The following is a 17,476-nucleotide window of genomic DNA, read 5'->3' on the forward strand; positions in this document are numbered from 1 at the left end:
ATGTTTTTCTCAGTCTGACCTATTGGTACAACCTAAAACACGGCAATAATTAACCATTTTCCTTGACGATCTTAGGGATTTACTTCAGTGCCTAATGCTTTCTAATGAGGCGAGTATCTCCAATATGGCGACGTCCAGATCTGATGACACGCCGTGCAAACCCCTAATAGCCTAGTCTAAGGTAAATTCCTTTTCTGACTTCTTTCTCTTTATCGCCATGGCATTTACAATAATTAAGAATAACGTTTGCGAACCGTTCTGGTTTTGTTGCAAGCATAAAAACAAGCTTACCATCGGCCTATCCGCAAATTTTAAACACAAGGGATGAATTGAACGATGACGAAGTCGGACATATAGGCATAGTTCATATTGAAAAAAAAGTTATACAATTTGGAACTTTTCCCCACCGCAGTCTTTCAATGCTATCTAATCATAACGTGCGCAGTCTGCGCCATACTTAAGCCCAAATCACACCCAAGATTTGCGACGAGATGAGCAGCAACTTGATGCAACATTCTAAAACCTAGCAACTGTGACCAGACATGGTAAATGCTTTGCGATGGCTTGAAACGACGTGCAACATCTAATTCACACTCCTTTCTGTAACGGTTTCGTGTCATTGCGAATCTTAGGTGTGAATAATCATTTAAGGGGTTATTTTTCACATTTTTCTTCCTTGGGGGCATGCCCCCGGACCCCCATAGTATTTCGCGGGGGGCAACATTTCTATCAACACCCCTGATCTCGGTATTTGAATCCTGGCTGCAGCCTTGGTCATGTCTCAAACTTCAGCTCAGTTTTGTGGTTTAATGCTTAAAGGCCCTACAAGTGGAAAGGACATTAAAACACCATGCATATGTGCATATTGTGCCATTTGGCAAGAAGTTAAAATGTATCCAATTATGACAACTCAGTCATCTTCACGTCACCCAACGTCACATCTCTACATTGCTAGCCTAGTGGTTGGTAGCTCATGATAACAGATGTAGGCCTGTCTGCATGCCATTGTAGGCAAGAAAGAGACATAATCAGTCTTGACTGTCATGAAAGAGCGAGCCTTAACATTAGTTTGAGTTCACATATTCAGCAAAGAATAGTTATTTGCAGAGCCGTACAGTAACGGAGTACGCTTACTTACTTTTAAACGATTAATCTAGCGATTATTTTTTCGATGCATCGATTAATCTAACGATTCATTTTTTCAGTCCGATTCGATTTCGATTCGATTCGATTATCGATTATCTCCCCATTAATTTACTAATAGCAACTTATACATGTTTATTTACATATCTGAATGAAAAAACATTCATTCTTTAACATTGCAATATATGTTTATTGCTCTTAAGATTCCAAAATAAAAGACTATACAAGTGCAAAGTAATGCATTCTTAGTCAGAGGTAGCATTCAATAAAGTTCAGTAGTGTATGTCTAATTGAGTGCCTGTCATTTTAAGATGTTTGTGTGGGAATCCTTGCAATTAACATTAACACAGTTAAAAGGCTGCTGATGTGTGGATGCAATTCATAACGTAGTTAGTTCAAATAACGGTTCGTTCTTCTCCTTTGGACAAGCACTTTTGAGTCCTGGAAAACACTTTTCCATTTACATCGGGATTTTGCAAACATTCAGTCAATAAAATGAGCCCTGCATGAGTAACGAATACAAGCAGCTGCAAGTAAGCATACTAAACTTGACATCCAAACAGTATTCTAACGTTAGCTTTGAGATACTGCTTAAAGCTACTGCTTTACTTTAACTTTAATGCAGCAGTTTTGAACAAATTTGCGCAGCATGGTCACGATGCTAAGCAGATTTAATAGCAATTTAGCCCACTGTGTTCAATGCAGTGCTTCTATGTGGCAACAACAATCCTTCAACAATCGTGAATATCCTTTGGAGGAGCAGCGGGCTCGTTACAAGAGAGAGCGGGCGGGGCGAGGAAAGGCTGTGTGAGTGCAGCTCAATGAAATTATTTTATCTTATCTTTAATTTAAATAGTAGGCCTACAACATAGAACATCAATGTGTGGTGGCTGGTTTTGATTTCGTGGTGCCCAGCCACAGATTAGTCAACGTATGGAAAACACTGAAGCAGTCCAATTAAAAATATTTAGCAGCACGTTATGCTTGATGAATCGACGCTCATATTTTGCGTTGACGTATTTTTTGCGTCGACGTCATCGATTACGTCGACGCGTTGTCCCAGCCCTAATCTGTACTTTACTCGAGTATCATTTTTGGGGAGTACTCATGACTTTACTCAAGTACATTTGAGAGGCAAATATTGTACTCTTTACTCCGCTACATTTCTATCCATAACCGTGAGTACCCGTTACTTCTTCAAAAAAAAAAAAAAAAGAAAAAGAAAAATCTCGGAAACCCTCAATTTGTTGTTTCCCCTTTCAAACGTGATTGGATTGTGCAGGCACCACCGATTGGGACAGCCTATCAGCAATCACCTTCAGCTTTCCGCCAAAGTCAACTCCATGGTCAGATTTAGATAAGAGATGAAACCATGGACGAAACAATGGATGAAGACGCAGCAGGTCAATCCCGGGAATGTGGCAACCTGTGGCCCCACCTCGCCAGACTATTTTAATTTTCAATTTTTCAAAGTTAATGATTTCACTTCATGTGTTTCAATTACAAAATAGTATTTTGTATTTGAAATACGTATTTTAAATACATGTATTAGAAATACTGCCCATCCCTGGCAACATGATAAAAAGATGAAAATGACTTGATTTTACTTTCAATTCCTTTTACATTCTCCAAGGTATTAACATTAACATTTTTCATAACTTCATGTAGTACTTTTACTTGTACTTGAGTAAAATTTAGCAAAGGGGAATCTGTACTTTTACTCAAGTAATGAAGCTGTGTACTCTGTCGGCCTCTGGTTATTTGTTGAGTGATTATTTTCTTATTTTATTTATTTATTTAAATGATTTTTTTTTCTTGGTATATTGACTCAGCCAGTTAAATAGCAAGCACTTCCAGACAGGTGACACATTTTTAAGTTTTCCTTTAATTTCTTTTCCTGCTATTAAGAAACACAATTTTGTCTGTTAAAACCATCTCTAAATGATAAAAATGTAAAAATCATTTTGAGTTTAATATGTCATTTACCACCGCTGTAGCTTAAAGTGCTGGAAAAGCTTGAAAATTTACCTTGAAAGTGTTTGAAAAGTGCTTGAATTTGATCTTGGAATAGGTGTACGAACCCTGTAGTTGTAAGCAATCATTTTCTGTGTTCAATTAATTAGTTTTGTTTCATATCAATTTCTACCAATAATGTAAATAAAAAAGGTGAAAATTAACAGAAAAACATGAATAATCCTATCTATAATGTGACCAGTTCAAGTGCTGCAATAATCATCATGCTCTGTAAATGGCATATTTTTTCCACAGTTTCTGGTGATGTTTACTAAATTTATGCATGCATCACAGAAATTGTGCCTGACCGATAAGGTGACCTATTAATTATGCACACACAAAGCAAATGTTTACGTTACTATGCCAACAACATACTTCAACATGTCTGCTGTGTGGCAGTATTTCAAGTAACCGGAAACTAATTACAAAATGGCTATTTTCAGTGCTTGTAAAGTACCAGTAAAGTGAGGAGGGGTAAAACGACACTCTTTTAACGTTACCAATTTAATTACACATCTTAAGAGCCATCACCCTGAACTCTACAAAGCGTTTCGGAAAACTAAGCCAGAAAAAAGTTTTGTTTACAATGCCAATCCGTTTCTGAAGTGTATAATGTTAGCTAGAAAGCTAGCATGAGTTGGGGTCATCCCTATGTTCCCCGGGTCCTATGTTCTCCGCTCGGGGTTAGGGTTAGGGTTATGGTTAGTGTTTTAAAAAAGCATCATATGTTCCCCGGTCCCATACAAAGCGGGGAACATAGGACCCGGGGAACATAGGTACGCTCCCGTCCTTTATCGTGATTTCGCACCCGTAATACATTGCTGTGACGACACGATCCATCAAAAAACCATGCAAAAAACTCATAGACGCTCCGCTTCACTGGACTTTCAATGGCACTACAGAGTGGGCTGATCTCAGTGCAGAAAAGCTAAACGTTTATTGGACAAGCACCACAAAATCGCCATTTCCAGAGAAGCCCGGCGTCCAGTAGGGGTTAAGTCATTGAGAGACCTCAGACCCATTAGACCAGCCTCAGACGAGTCCAGGAAGTGACGTCAATTCCGGAAATAAGTACATAATTTACTTTACTCTTTATGGAGAATACAGCTGGAAAAAATGTGTTTTCTTTTACAGTTCATGGAAAAAATAGTCACATTAGGTAGAAGCTTTTTATTATTATTCGTAATTCACATTTATTTATTAAATAATCGATCGCGACTGACTGTACTCGAGATCTGCCAGAGTCAGCTGGAAGGAGCTTGTGACTCACGCATAGGGAATCACGGCAGATATTGCGCGAAATTTTGGTTTATGGCTATCGTTTAGGTGTCCTTCCTATTCATTACCATGAACATGATGACTGACTAAATAAATGACTATGATGTTTAATAAACCATTGTAGGCATACAAGTTATCATTCTATCACATCAATTAAGTGTTTTTGTAGGCTATAGGCTACTGTGAGACATGCTTTACACTACAGCATATAGCCTAAATCAACAATAGGCTATCAATACGTTTGCAGTATCACTGTTGCAGACATCACATACAAGAAGACATCCTCTTGATTGTTTGTACATTTTTGCACATTCCAACATAAGGAAGCAACATGAGGAAACTTGTCGTTTTTCTGCCTTATTTTCTAACTACTTTTACGAGTCTGCAGTATCATTGAGTACAGCTGTTACAAGAGGGTCTGGCGTCCCTTTGTTATGATGCACTTCCTGCGACGCGGTCATTCGTCTCTAAATGACTTAACTCCCTCTCCCGGCGTCTCTGGAAGTGAATGGGACAGTGGGATGGCCCGGACGCGAATTGTTTTTTTTGTAGCGGAAGACTGTCTGTGATTGGCTAATACCGCCCTACTCTGTCTGTGATTGGCTGGGATATGCATGAGAGTCACGCCCTACTCTGTCTGTGATTGGCTGGGGTTATGCATGATTGTCAGTTGCTGTCTCTCTGGCTAAATCGGAGGGGAAAGTTAAAAAAAATCAAAAGACAAAACTGATCTTCTATAACTAGTATCAGCCATAGGAAATTATAAAATATCCCACCTAAATGTCTGACTATGAAATGTTTTAAGCCTGCAGCAAATATACAGTCCTAAACTCCTGTTAATTGTAAAAAATTAAGTAACAGTAGTCTGAAGCGTTATTGTTAATGCACAAATTAAGTAACAGTAGCCTAGTCTGAAGCGAAATGCTGTTTTACATCTAACCAGTGGTGCAAATAACTGACATGTCCAAATGGGCCTTGATGAAATCTGTCGTAGACTGTTCATACACATTTTAACGGGCCAAAGTTGAGAACTTTTGTCCGTTATTGTTAGTGCAAATATAGGCTGATTCATGTTCCCTTGCATTGTTTAACTGAGGTCCATGGCTAGTCTGGCTTTCATCAGACCAAGCTCAATCTTTTAAGAAATCAAAAAATAAATAGCGGTAGATCAGGCTGGGTTCACCCAGCCTAGTCCATAGGCACCCGATATTGTTTAATTTTCCGATTGAGATTTAGCCTACACGCTCTGGCTATTCTAAATGCAAAATGCATCAGGGAGTTATGACAAAAAAGGTAACTAACAAACTAGATCCTAATAGAAAGCTGTTAGCTTCCCTAAGCTACAGGTAGGATTATAAGGTAGGCCTATTGACAACATAAATTGTCAATAGGCTATGCTGGCGACACAAATAAAATCTCCTTTGAAACCAATGGCTTCGCCTTACAGTATCAGCGGACTTAAACTGTCATATCGTGGCGAAAAGTTGTAATAACATTCACGCAGCTCCATGAGTCAAGGAAAGCGAATGAAGTAGCCACTTCTAAATGGGACCCACTACACAGTAGCTTAAGGTGTTTTGCTAAAGCAGCCATAATGAAATGAAGGTGTCATTGTTTGGATACTTCACACACCGTGCTTTTAATTTCACAGACTACAACTACCAAGCTGTAATCAAAGCACATCGATTCGGCTCTCACACCTGCGCGCTTAAAACAAAATAAACAGGCGTCTCAGTCTCCGCGCGTGTATAGGCAAAACTGTATCAGACCCGATTATAGCGTTGGTAAATCTTCCATTGCACAGAATGATTTTGTAGCACGTGCAATAAATGACAGTCGAAAGATACAAACAGTGCTGCTATACATTTGCTTGGTATAACCGCATTTATAGTTTTCTACAAATGCAATAAATCAAATGCCTCCATCACTCAACCAACGCTAACGGTAACATTACCTAGGTCCTTATTGATATTACAAGATTAACGTACCTGCAGTAAAAACCAAGCATGTCCGATAAACATCCTCAGATTTATTTCGCTTCAAGAAGAAATGGGAATTACACTTCATGTGAACATCGTCCTATCCTTATTAGATGTTAAGCTGCATTAAATTACAGTCCTTGTATGAAGCGTCCATTGTTTTCAACCCACTTTTAACTTCCAACAAAATTACGCCTCACTGCAACGATCGCCATCTAGTGGACAAGCGACTACTTCTAGCCAATACTGAAAATGCAGCCATGATGATGATGATGAATATTTATTTTTCTTTTTTTAATCCTACTGATTTTCATTTTTTTACGGGGGCAAATCACAAATGAGTGATTATGAGCCAGGTTGATGTGGGCCCTTGAGACCAACATACCATAAAGATTCACAGAGAACTGTGTCCTGCCCTACCCTCCTTCGGGGGTCCAGTCCAGCGGGGGCTGCAGATGAAAACGAAAATGGCGGTTCCATGCTATCCATGTGGGGGTACATGCCCACCAAGTTTTATTGTGTACCCGGTCTTTCAGTGTCCCGGGAATCCCTTGTTGGTGTATGTCACTAAATGTACACATAAATTATTTTATTGTAAGGCCCCCATGAGCGAAAGTACACAAAACTTGGCATGCATTCAGAGGGTGTCATAATGATCCTACACTTTTAATTTAAATGCAGTTTTGACCTTGTCAGCCAGAGATATTGAGATGAAAACACCTCATTTTTTGCTTTTTAATTTTTTTTAACTAGGTGGCTATACATGAAATAAGTGGTAATGGGATGGGTTGACATGCCCCCTTAAGACCAACATACAAAAAAAAGGTGGACCTCCTAGGCCCTCACGGTTCTCGAAATATTCACAGAAAACTATGATGTCAGTTCAATTTTATATTACCCTGATAACCTAGTTATTAATGTTATTCCTGCTATCTAGCTAGCACTACAGGTTACTATGCTAGTTGTCAGTTTGGTTCTTCTGGCTCACGAAGGATCCACTAGCTAATAGCTAGCGCTACCCATCAGTAGGGAATTTATAAAAATAAGTTGGGGGGAAACCCCCCAAACCCCCTTAAATACCGTAACACTTATTCATCATGTTGACAACATAGACTGTAAACAAGCTATTTTACAGTCTTTGGTTGACAACTTCAACCCTAACCTTATCAATGCAATCCTTGTTAGCTACAGGTTGCTATGCTAGTTGTCAGTTAGATTCTGGCTCACGAAGTTTAGATAGCAGTACTACATATATATAGAACACCTATCAGTAGGGAATTTAAAATAAGAAGTTGGGGGAAACCCCCCAAACCCCCCTAATACAAACAACCTATTTTACAGTCTTTGGTTGACAACTTCAACTATCAGTTGCGTTAAAATTGTTCAACGTCCACGACCAGAATGATTATTTGATTACTACCCATCTCCATAGAAACAGACGAGGTAGTAGCCTTCTAGCAGAGCCCGTCTACGGAGAGCCTCCCCACTCTATTATTAATCCCATACAAACCGAATTTGGCTGCAGTTCACCAGAGTTCACCTAGATGGCGATCGCGGGCGAGTCCAAAATACATGGGGTTCTATGGAGCTACATGGCTAAATTTATTGTTTTCACCTATTTAACAACTGAAACCCTCAGATTTGATTTTATTTTTCACAAAATGGATATGGATTATCAATCAAAAGTGAAATAATCCGGGAGTCATGTCCTTTAAATTTCTTACAGGTTGGGTCGTTGTTGCCCATAACACGCTAGCATTGATGCTATGCTATGCTATGATCATGCTAATGAATGACGTCATTGACACGTTTGAAAGGCATTTTAGAACAATTAAGTGACTTTAAAAAATATAATACTCAACCAAGTGTATTGTCTTTGCCTCCCCTTTCGAATACAATATTCAAATTACTTGAAAAAAAAAATATCCCGAGAAAAGTGGATTTTGAAGGGGTACTGCTCCATAGACCTCCATTCATTCTGGACTCGCCATGAAATTTCCCATGCAGTACCACACCGGAAGAGTTCCGAGAGTAAAGGTTCTCCCCTTATTAGACATTCTCTGCTTCTAGCCTCAGCTGGCCAATCACAGGGCGAGTAGGGTAACCGCCACTGCTACAGACTGACATTTTAAATTTACAGCTGCATTACTGTTCATTTGAGAACATTGTGACACATTGTCAACAATGTTGACCATTTTGGCTCCCTCAGTTGACTTTCCTTTTTATTTTTTCGAACTTCAGACATGTCCAGAGGGGACATGCATACTACTGCAAGAAAAATGAAAAAATGGCTTTACATTTCATGCTGTCCTTCCAAAAGGGTAATGAAATTAGTATTTTTATGGACAAATAGCTACTTAGGTCAACTTTAGAGCTGAATATAGGGAATTGCCCAAGGAATATCATCGGACACCCACCTTATTCTTATGGAGTAACCCCTAGGTAACGCAAAGAAAAAAAACTTTAACCGACAAAACCAGGTTGACAGGTTCACCAAGATTCTGGTCTTTGATTACCAGAATACATAGCTTATTGTCATGGTTATAGGTAGTATACGGAGTGGTGAAATTATTTTGAACACACTTTCAGCATAACTGTGAATGCAACCAACCACTCCAGAAACAAAACTCACTGTTATCCAACTCTGTGTGAGGCTCGCCCAGGCTCATAGGAACTCTGTACCCCGACGGATCATCTGACTCCAGCAGTTCTATAAGATCCTCATGGGAAAGTGGAGGAGGAAGCGGCACTTGCGAAGACTGGCATATGTTCAGAAAGACTTTCTGTTGCTCTGGTAGAGTAAATGTTTTGGCACAGAGTCCTGAGGGAGGGGCAGACAGAAGTACAGTAAGCTTGTCGTCAATCACAAACATGCCAGAAATTGCCCAAAAGTGTTTTGGGATTTGTTGCCAATTACATGTTGCAATAACGCCTAGATCTGCAAAAGTCTTCATACACACTACTGATCCAGTTATGCCGCAAATCCCAGTTTTGATATCTCAGTTTGAACACAGACAATTCTGGCTATATATCCCTGCACACATGACAAATACTAGTATCCCGATTACTGTGTTCAATTATAATGTTCGAGTTAGCAGCTGTGAGAAGTGAGAACCCAACTTCAGCATCTCAGTTTCTTTTAGAGTAGGCTATTCTGGCTGGCATCACCGATTCCTCAAAATCAGGATAAGGGCTTATTCAGGCTTACATGTGCAAACACTAAACAGGATACTTCATAGATAAGAATACTCATGTCCATGTAAACACAGATGTTCTGTTCATGTTCTATACCCATGGTCATATGTCATGTTCTATACCCATTCTGAGCACAAGGCCCTTATGGTGTTAAAGGGCTATGTATGCCTACTCTATGTGCAGCAAAATACACAGCAATATTTGAAGTTCAAACATTAGAATCAATGAAGAAGGCTAATGCTAGACAAAAGACTAACTAACCAGGCTGAGGGCGGATGGTCTTAGAATCTGAGGCTCCACTGTTTTGCATTTTCCCCATTGTCTGTAAAGTACAAAAGTATGATTAAACATCATATTGCTATTATATGGCATGAATTGTCCACTCAGCTAGCCCCTGTTTGATGTTGGTGATGTGAAACATTTATTGTAACATATTGCACATTTAATTAATTGAGAACAGGAGAATAGAAGGTTAAAATTAAGCTGTCATTCATGTGTAAATTGATGCTGACTTACTGGCACATGTGAAAAGGGTGATCTATTTTTTACAGTCTATGGTGATCTACTGGCACATATGAAATGGGTCTTACTGGTATGTCTGTTTAACCCTAGCCGCTCTCTCTTTGAACAATAACTCAGGACAGTGGAGGGACATTACCTGCAATAACAGCTGCTGATACAGCTCTTCTTCCTGAGTGAACTCAGAACCAAGGAGAGACGAGTCTGTTTCCATGACTACTGTAAGACGGAAAGAGAAATGTTAGCTTGTTGGCTAACTAGATGACTTCATACACATTCACCACACAAACTGCTTAAGATACTGTTACACATGTTATTAACATTACTTTTTTTGCTGATGCTGTCTGTAATGTTGGTTATTGTTAAGTGTACCGTTATCGTTAGTGATGCTATTAAAACCTCATCCTTACCTCACGTTGCCGAAGAAAACACGTGCCTAGGTTAAATTAGCACTGCAGTTTCACACTTGTTATATCGATTATATCAAACTTGATACATGTACTAGTTGGCTTCTACCAGGAGGTTTTCGTGATCATGATACAGCCAGAGAATGTAAACGGGCTCTGATCATAGACAGTAAAAGAAAGGCTCTGATACATACAGCCTTTACATTTAGCAGCGTAAACATCCGGATAAGATCCGTGTATTTGTCAATACAAAAGTCCCCGTATGGAAACGTAATTAAAATAGACTATAACACATTGACATCGGAACTTCATAGGCTACTTACAACTTGTTATATTTATATTATATAGTTATATTAGATTGTAAGTACTAATAGGTGGCTTCTAACAAACGGGGAGGTTTTCGATAATGTCACAGCCTTTAGTAGGTTACTTTTGTGAGAGCCAGAGAATGTCGGGGAGAACGGTTGTAGCTAGATGGGATACAGCTAAGAACGGAAGTTACGTAACAGATAGTGAAATCTCGCCGCTCAGGGCAGGAAGTAGGAGGCGATCATGGATATTCCAAAGGAAACAAGAAAAATAGCTATTTTGCGAACATTAACATCACTTTTATGTTATAAATTCATGTTAGAAATACTATTACAAAATAAATAGTTTAGTTATGATCACGGGTGTCCCAAAGAAGTATAATATATATGGACACGTAAGTTTAACTTTACCTAGCGTTACGAGAACTTATAATTAAAGATGTCTCAGCCATGGATATCCATGTCATAAATGAAAACTATTTTTAAAACTATTTTTATGGATCGTTGTGAAAGAGTTGCTTTAATTTCCCAACGAACACTGTCATTTCCCTTTGGGGATGGACCATAACTTGCTGTGATGGAGCTGCTAACGATTGGACTAAGATCGTAACTTTTGAAACCTGGCATGCAATATCTACCTCTGCACGGAGACTCGACTCCATCTGTAGAGAACACAACATGTAGGCTTACATATATGTGCAATGTATTGGCAGTACCATTATGAATCATATACATATATGCAGTGAACAGAATATATTATAATAAAAACTGAATAAATATGGTATGAACCATATGGACAGTACAGTTATACAAGGATACAAGGAAGTTTATTGTCACATGCATATAGTAACTGGAAGTAAGAAATGCAGTGAAATTATATCTGGTGTCAGCCTATTTGTGCATTTATGGGGGCATGTGTATGTGGGGAGAGGGCAGTGTGCAATATGTGTGTTGGAGAAGCTTCCTCATGAGACAATGTGCTGTGTATTGGGGGTCAGTGTGCTGTAAGTATGTTGGGGATGTGTGTTGGAGAAGCTTCCTGATGAAATAATGTGCTGTGTATGTAGGGGAGAGGGGGAGTGTACTGCAAGTATGGTGAAGGGACTTACTATTGCAAACAGAGTACTGTATGTATGATGTATGTGAGTGATGACAGTGAAGATGTGTGTGTGGGCTGGAGGGGAGTGGAGCACTGACTGTGTGTGTGTGTGTGTGTAGTGTGTGTGTGGGTAGGTGGGGGCAGTGTGCTGTAGGTATGTAGAGGATGTGTGTTGGAGAAGATCCTGAAGACAATGTGCTGTGTATGTAGGGAGGGGGGCAGTGTGCAGCAAGTATGTAGAGGAGGCTTACTGTAGCAAAAACAGTGTGCTGTATGTATGTGAGGTGATGACAGTGATGATGTAAGTGTGTGTGGTTTTTTTTTTGTGTTGTTGGGATGGGTGGGGGGGTGGGGGCAGAAAGGCTAGGCAATCAAGGACATGGGTAGATAGATGGAGGAGAAATCAAAAATAATAAATAAAAACTTCTATGGAGATGTGCAAAAGTTGGAGAAAGTCAGATGTGTGTGTGTTTTGACGTGTGATGAAATAAGAAAATAAATAAAAGGTCTGTAGCATAGGGAGAGGGATGTAAAAGTGCTGAGTGTAGGTGTGTGTGTGTGTGGGGGGGGTCATGAGTGCTGAGGAGTGAATGAGTGCAAAGTCAGTATAGTGTGAGAACAGTACAGTGAGATCAGTATTATGTGCAGTGTGGTAACAGTACCATTGTAGTGCAGAAACAGAAACATAAACATCAGAGAGACTTGCTTCTACAGCTACATAAGATAAGAGTTAGAGAGTCACAATATGTCCAATATGATTTCATTTAATTTTAGGGGGGTGGGGTTTGTGATTTTCACATACAAACAAAGCATTCTGGTGAATTCTGACAAAATAGAACATTTCCTGTGTTGGTAACTTTACTCATAAATCTATCTACATTCAAGTATGCATTTAGAGAAATACAATAAAATATCAATATAATATAATACATTTTATGTGTGGTTGTTTAAGACACACTGAAGGCATGATGCCACCATAGGTTTGCAGAGAACTACAATATGCACACTGAAGGCATGATGCCACCATAGGTTTGCAGATAACTATATACAATATGCACACTGAAGGAATGATGCCACCATAGGTTTGCAGAGAACTATATACAATATGCACACTTGAAAGGGGTGGGGTGGTGGTGTGGGGGGGTTGTGAGGGCCGCTGAAAACCAGTGTCCATCCTCACACGAAGGGGTGGGGTGGTGGTGTGGGGTTGTGAGGGCCGCTGAAAACCAGTGCCCATCCTCACAGAAAAGAGTTACAGTTAATCTGCAGCCTTAGGCACTGGTTAGCAGAAGGTGTCCACTACAAACCAACAAACCCCACTTCTAAAAAAACACAAACACACTCGCGCACTCCCCGGGAAAACAGGAGATTCTGTCAATCTGAATTTTAAGTTTTTAAGTTGCTTACATAATAACATTGGCCTTTATATGACACAGGAGGGAGAGGGAGACGCACACACACACACACACACACAAACTCGCGCATACGTTCTGACCAAAACTGCGGTCTTTAGTTAAGACTGTAAACTTAGTCATGGTTTCTTCCTCGTAATCACTGAGGTACTTCTCAAAACTCCTGTACGACGAGAAGAAAGCTGCCATCGTTATAGTAACAATATCGTCCGTAAACGGGCTCTGGTATCGTCGAGATTTTGCGATATTTCACTGTCTGTTACGTAACTTCCGTTCTTAGCTGTATCACATCAGAGCCCGTCTACGGAGAGCCTCCCCACTCTCTATTAATCCCATACAAACCGAACTTGGCTGCAGTTCACCAGAGTTCACCTAGATGGCGATCGCGGGCGAGTCCAAAATACATGGGGTCCTATGGAGCTACAGTACATGGCTACATTTATTGTTTTCACCTATTTAACAACTGAAACCCTCAGATTTTATTTTTTTTTTTTCCAAAATGGATATGGATTATCAATCAAAAGTGAAATAATCCGGGAGTCATGTCCTTTCGTTTTCTCACAGGTTGGGTTGTTGTTGCCCATAACATGCTAGCATTGATGCTATGCTATGCTATGATCATGTAGCCTAGAAATCTAGACGCACCCTACCGGTGGCAAATTAATTTGCTCAGCCTGTACGTCTAGTATCAAACCATAGGGATTTCTATTGGCTGACGCCGTGGACTTCATCCAATCACAGCGCTCTATTTTGTTAGAGTCTTAAGGCGGGCTTAACAGGATAACAACAGTCCTGCGACGGTGAACAACAAGGAAGGTGGCTATGGCGAACGAAGAGCGGTTGTTTGAATCGGCGTTGGCGTCAACTTTGGAGGAGTTGGACTTGTGCTTTTCTTTGAAAGTTGAGCAACACAATGCATTTAAGTCATTCATTTAACTTTTGACCTATAATCCATAGTGAGCTTGCAGAAACCACAATCAAATCTTCGATTTTTCAATGACAACCAGGTGAAAGAGACACCAATTTAGCCGTCTAGCTCAATAGACCCCCATTGTTTTTGCACTTACTCGTGATCGCCCCTAGCGGAATTGCAACAGATTGCAGGTACAATAGAGTTAATAGGGAGTGATCCGGCTCTCCGTAAACGGACTCTGTGAGAGCCAAGCATAGACAGTAAAAGAAGGAACGGTTCCTAAACTTTTCCACGACAAGGCCCCCCAAATACCATTAGGTTCTGGCCAAGGACCCCCTTGATGTGTTATTAAAACCATCAACAATACTACGGCAAATGTAAAAATACATTAAGCTAATCCTAATAATTATTTTAGCCACAAGCATTTCGCGATGGAGCATACAGTGTGTAAAAATTGTATTTGGGGCTTTCTGCTATATGAGAGCTATCACTTTACTATTATTCCCAGTCATTATCATGGGAAATCTAATGTTCAGATATGCCTCACATTATTATAATGGCGATGTATAACAACCCTCATAGTAATAGGTATATTTTACATTTTTCAAATGTATTTATTTGTTTTTCCTTCCAACTTGCTGAGGCCCCGGCCCCCACTTTGAAAACCACTGGTTTAGAGGATCTGTGATCACACCAGGCAGTAACTGAAGTGAAGTCACTGACGCTCACCGGCAATAGAGATAAATAAACGGCTCTGACGGCAGTATCTTTGCATTGCAGCATGGGATGTCATTTTCAAATAATGCCCGTCAACATTGCATTTTATTATTGTTGTTGTTGTGAGTTGTGTGTTTTTTTATAAACATAAAAAATGTGTTGGTCTCGAGGACTCGGTCTGAAATTACGAGTCCTTCTCCTCCCACTGTGGTCCGGACTCGGGTACTACATCACTAGTCAGCAGCTCCTTAGGCAGGTTAAACTTCCTTAGCTGTCGCAGGAAGTATAACTTCTGCTGGGCCTTTTTGTGGACAGAGTCAATGTGGGGAGACCACTTTAGGTCCTGTGAAATGGTAGTTCCCAGGAACCTAAAGGAATCCACACAACAAGTGTGTCGTTCTGGATGGTTAAGGGGGAGAGTGGGGGTGGGCTTCTCCTAAAGTCCACAGGGTTTTTGGGGTTTAAAGTGTAATTCCGGCGAAAATTGACCCAACGGTGTTTTTCTGCATTAAAACACATCAAATAAGCTATGGAGACAGGTCATTTTCGTTTGAACGACCACTACAGAGCCTGGTATATGCTATAGCCCCAAATCGCAAACAGTGGATTAGCTAAGGGCAGAAGACTGTTAAAGGTCTGGTATGGGATTCTCTTTTTTGGTCATTTTCATATAGTGCAACCTACACTGGCCTGGCTCGCTCTCGCGCATCTGAGTTTTCGCTTGTGCATGATTGCGCGTCCATGTTCTTCGAATGGGTGGAGTCAGGGTCAGCGTTGGAGGAAAGAGGGTAGGACCATTTGAGTTGTGTATTTTCAAAATCTGCCGGCCGTTTTGCAGTCCTATATGCTATAGCATTGGTTCTCAAAGTGGGGTCCGCAGCACATTGTCAGGGGGTCCCTGACAAAGTTTGCTACAAAATATAAAATTGTCTTATACTGTATGGCGAAAAATGCTACAGTATCAGTATTTGCCCAATTGATCTGGTGATACGTTACATCAATACGTTAAAACACTTTATTATTAATTAACCGCCAACAAAATGAAAGTTATGTGAAGCAAACACTATGTGTTCAACACAATAGGCCTACATTTGACAAAGAAACAACAATCCTTGCCCACCCCTGTGCTATAGCATATACCAGCCAAGCTCTGTAGTGGTTGATCAATGAAAATTACTGTCTCCACGGCTTATTTGATGTGTTTTATTGCAGAAAAACACCCTTGGGTCAATTTTCGCCGGAATTACACTTTAACTCCAGGTGGTTCTTACTGCACCATTGAACCAGCTGTTCCACCTCCTGTCTGTAAGCAGTCACCATCCTGCATCAAACCAATGACGGTGGTGTCATCTGCAAACTTCAGGAGTTTCACAGACAAGTTCTCTGAGGTACAGTAATTAGTGTATAGGGAGAAGAGCAATGGGGAGAGGACACACCTCTTGGGGTGCCAGTGCTGATGGACCGGGTTTTGGATCAGATGCTGCTGCCTGTCAATCAGGAAGCTAATGATCCACTAACAGGTGGTGGCAGGCACTCAGAACTGGGTGAGCTTCTGATGTAGTAGTTCAGGAATGATGAACACTAAGTTGAACACTGAGCTGAAGTCCACAAACAGGATCCTGGCATGTCCCTCAGGAGTCAAGGTGATGCAGGATGTATTGACCCATATTGACGGCATCATCCGCCGACCTGTTCGCCCTGTATGCAAACTGCAGGGGTGCAACAGGGGTCCTGTTATCAGGTGGTTTAACACCAGTCTTTCAAAGGATTTCATGTTTCAAGCACACACCTGATAAGGTTGATATTCTCTAGACTGGAATGCTCAAAAATGCTAAAAATGTACCTGAAATGGTCAGAAGGGTTTGAGGATCATGAAAACTTGCAAAATTCACATTCATAATTCTCTAGGACCAAGATCTAATGTGGTGAAATTCAGAGCTATGGCCATAGACTTGAATGGAACAGCCCATAGACTTTGTATGGGGACTCTGACATCATAATGGGCTAATTAACTTTATTTGCACCTGTATCAACTTCCAGCTGCTCACTACTAGGACCCATCAAAGGGCCAGTTAAACTGATTGCACCTGTATCAACTGCTTTCTGCTTAACTAGGCCAACTCTCTCTGTGTCTCTCCATTCTACAAGGATATAAGGCACATTCCATCCAACTTTCTATCCATTCATCCTCTTCAAACCATTCACTCATCCACCCATATCCATTAAACAATCTGCCTATCAACATCCATTCAACTTTCTGTCTATCAACATCCATTACACTATCTAAATTCAACTTTTAAACTATATACTCTGTCTCAGGCTTTAAGCATACAATCTGGCTCTATTAAGACTACAGATTCTGTTCCTATTTCCTCTGCCCACAACTGTTTCAAAATAAATGTCCTCACTACAATAATTCACTATTAAATAATTTAACTATTTAAACTACTCAACTATTTAACTGTTTAGACATTTTAACTGTCAGTTGTTATC

At 40.2% G+C, this 17,476-nt stretch overlaps 1 protein-coding gene across 1 annotated transcript in view; it reads right to left on the bottom strand.

Moving 5' to 3' along the window:
• pih1d1 (PIH1 domain containing 1) overlaps nucleotides 1–10,989 on the bottom strand; it is a 36,128-nt gene extending 25,139 nt beyond the window's left edge. Inside the window, exons 1-4 of the mRNA XM_048245178.1 lie at nucleotides 10,538–10,989; nucleotides 10,267–10,346; nucleotides 9,870–9,930; nucleotides 9,046–9,234 (exon numbers count right to left, since the gene is read on the bottom strand). Of these exons, the coding sequence (XP_048101135.1) occupies nucleotides 9,046–9,234; nucleotides 9,870–9,930; nucleotides 10,267–10,341 (325 nt within the window). The 5' untranslated portion in view covers nucleotides 10,342–10,346; nucleotides 10,538–10,989. The remainder of the gene's footprint in view (nucleotides 1–9,045; nucleotides 9,235–9,869; nucleotides 9,931–10,266; nucleotides 10,347–10,537) is intronic.
• Nucleotides 10,990–17,476: the final 6,487 nt, after the last annotated feature.

Source organism: Alosa alosa, chromosome 6 (genome assembly GCF_017589495.1).
Source record: "Alosa alosa isolate M-15738 ecotype Scorff River chromosome 6, AALO_Geno_1.1, whole genome shotgun sequence".
Lineage (NCBI taxonomy): Eukaryota > Metazoa > Chordata > Actinopteri > Clupeiformes > Clupeidae > Alosa > Alosa alosa.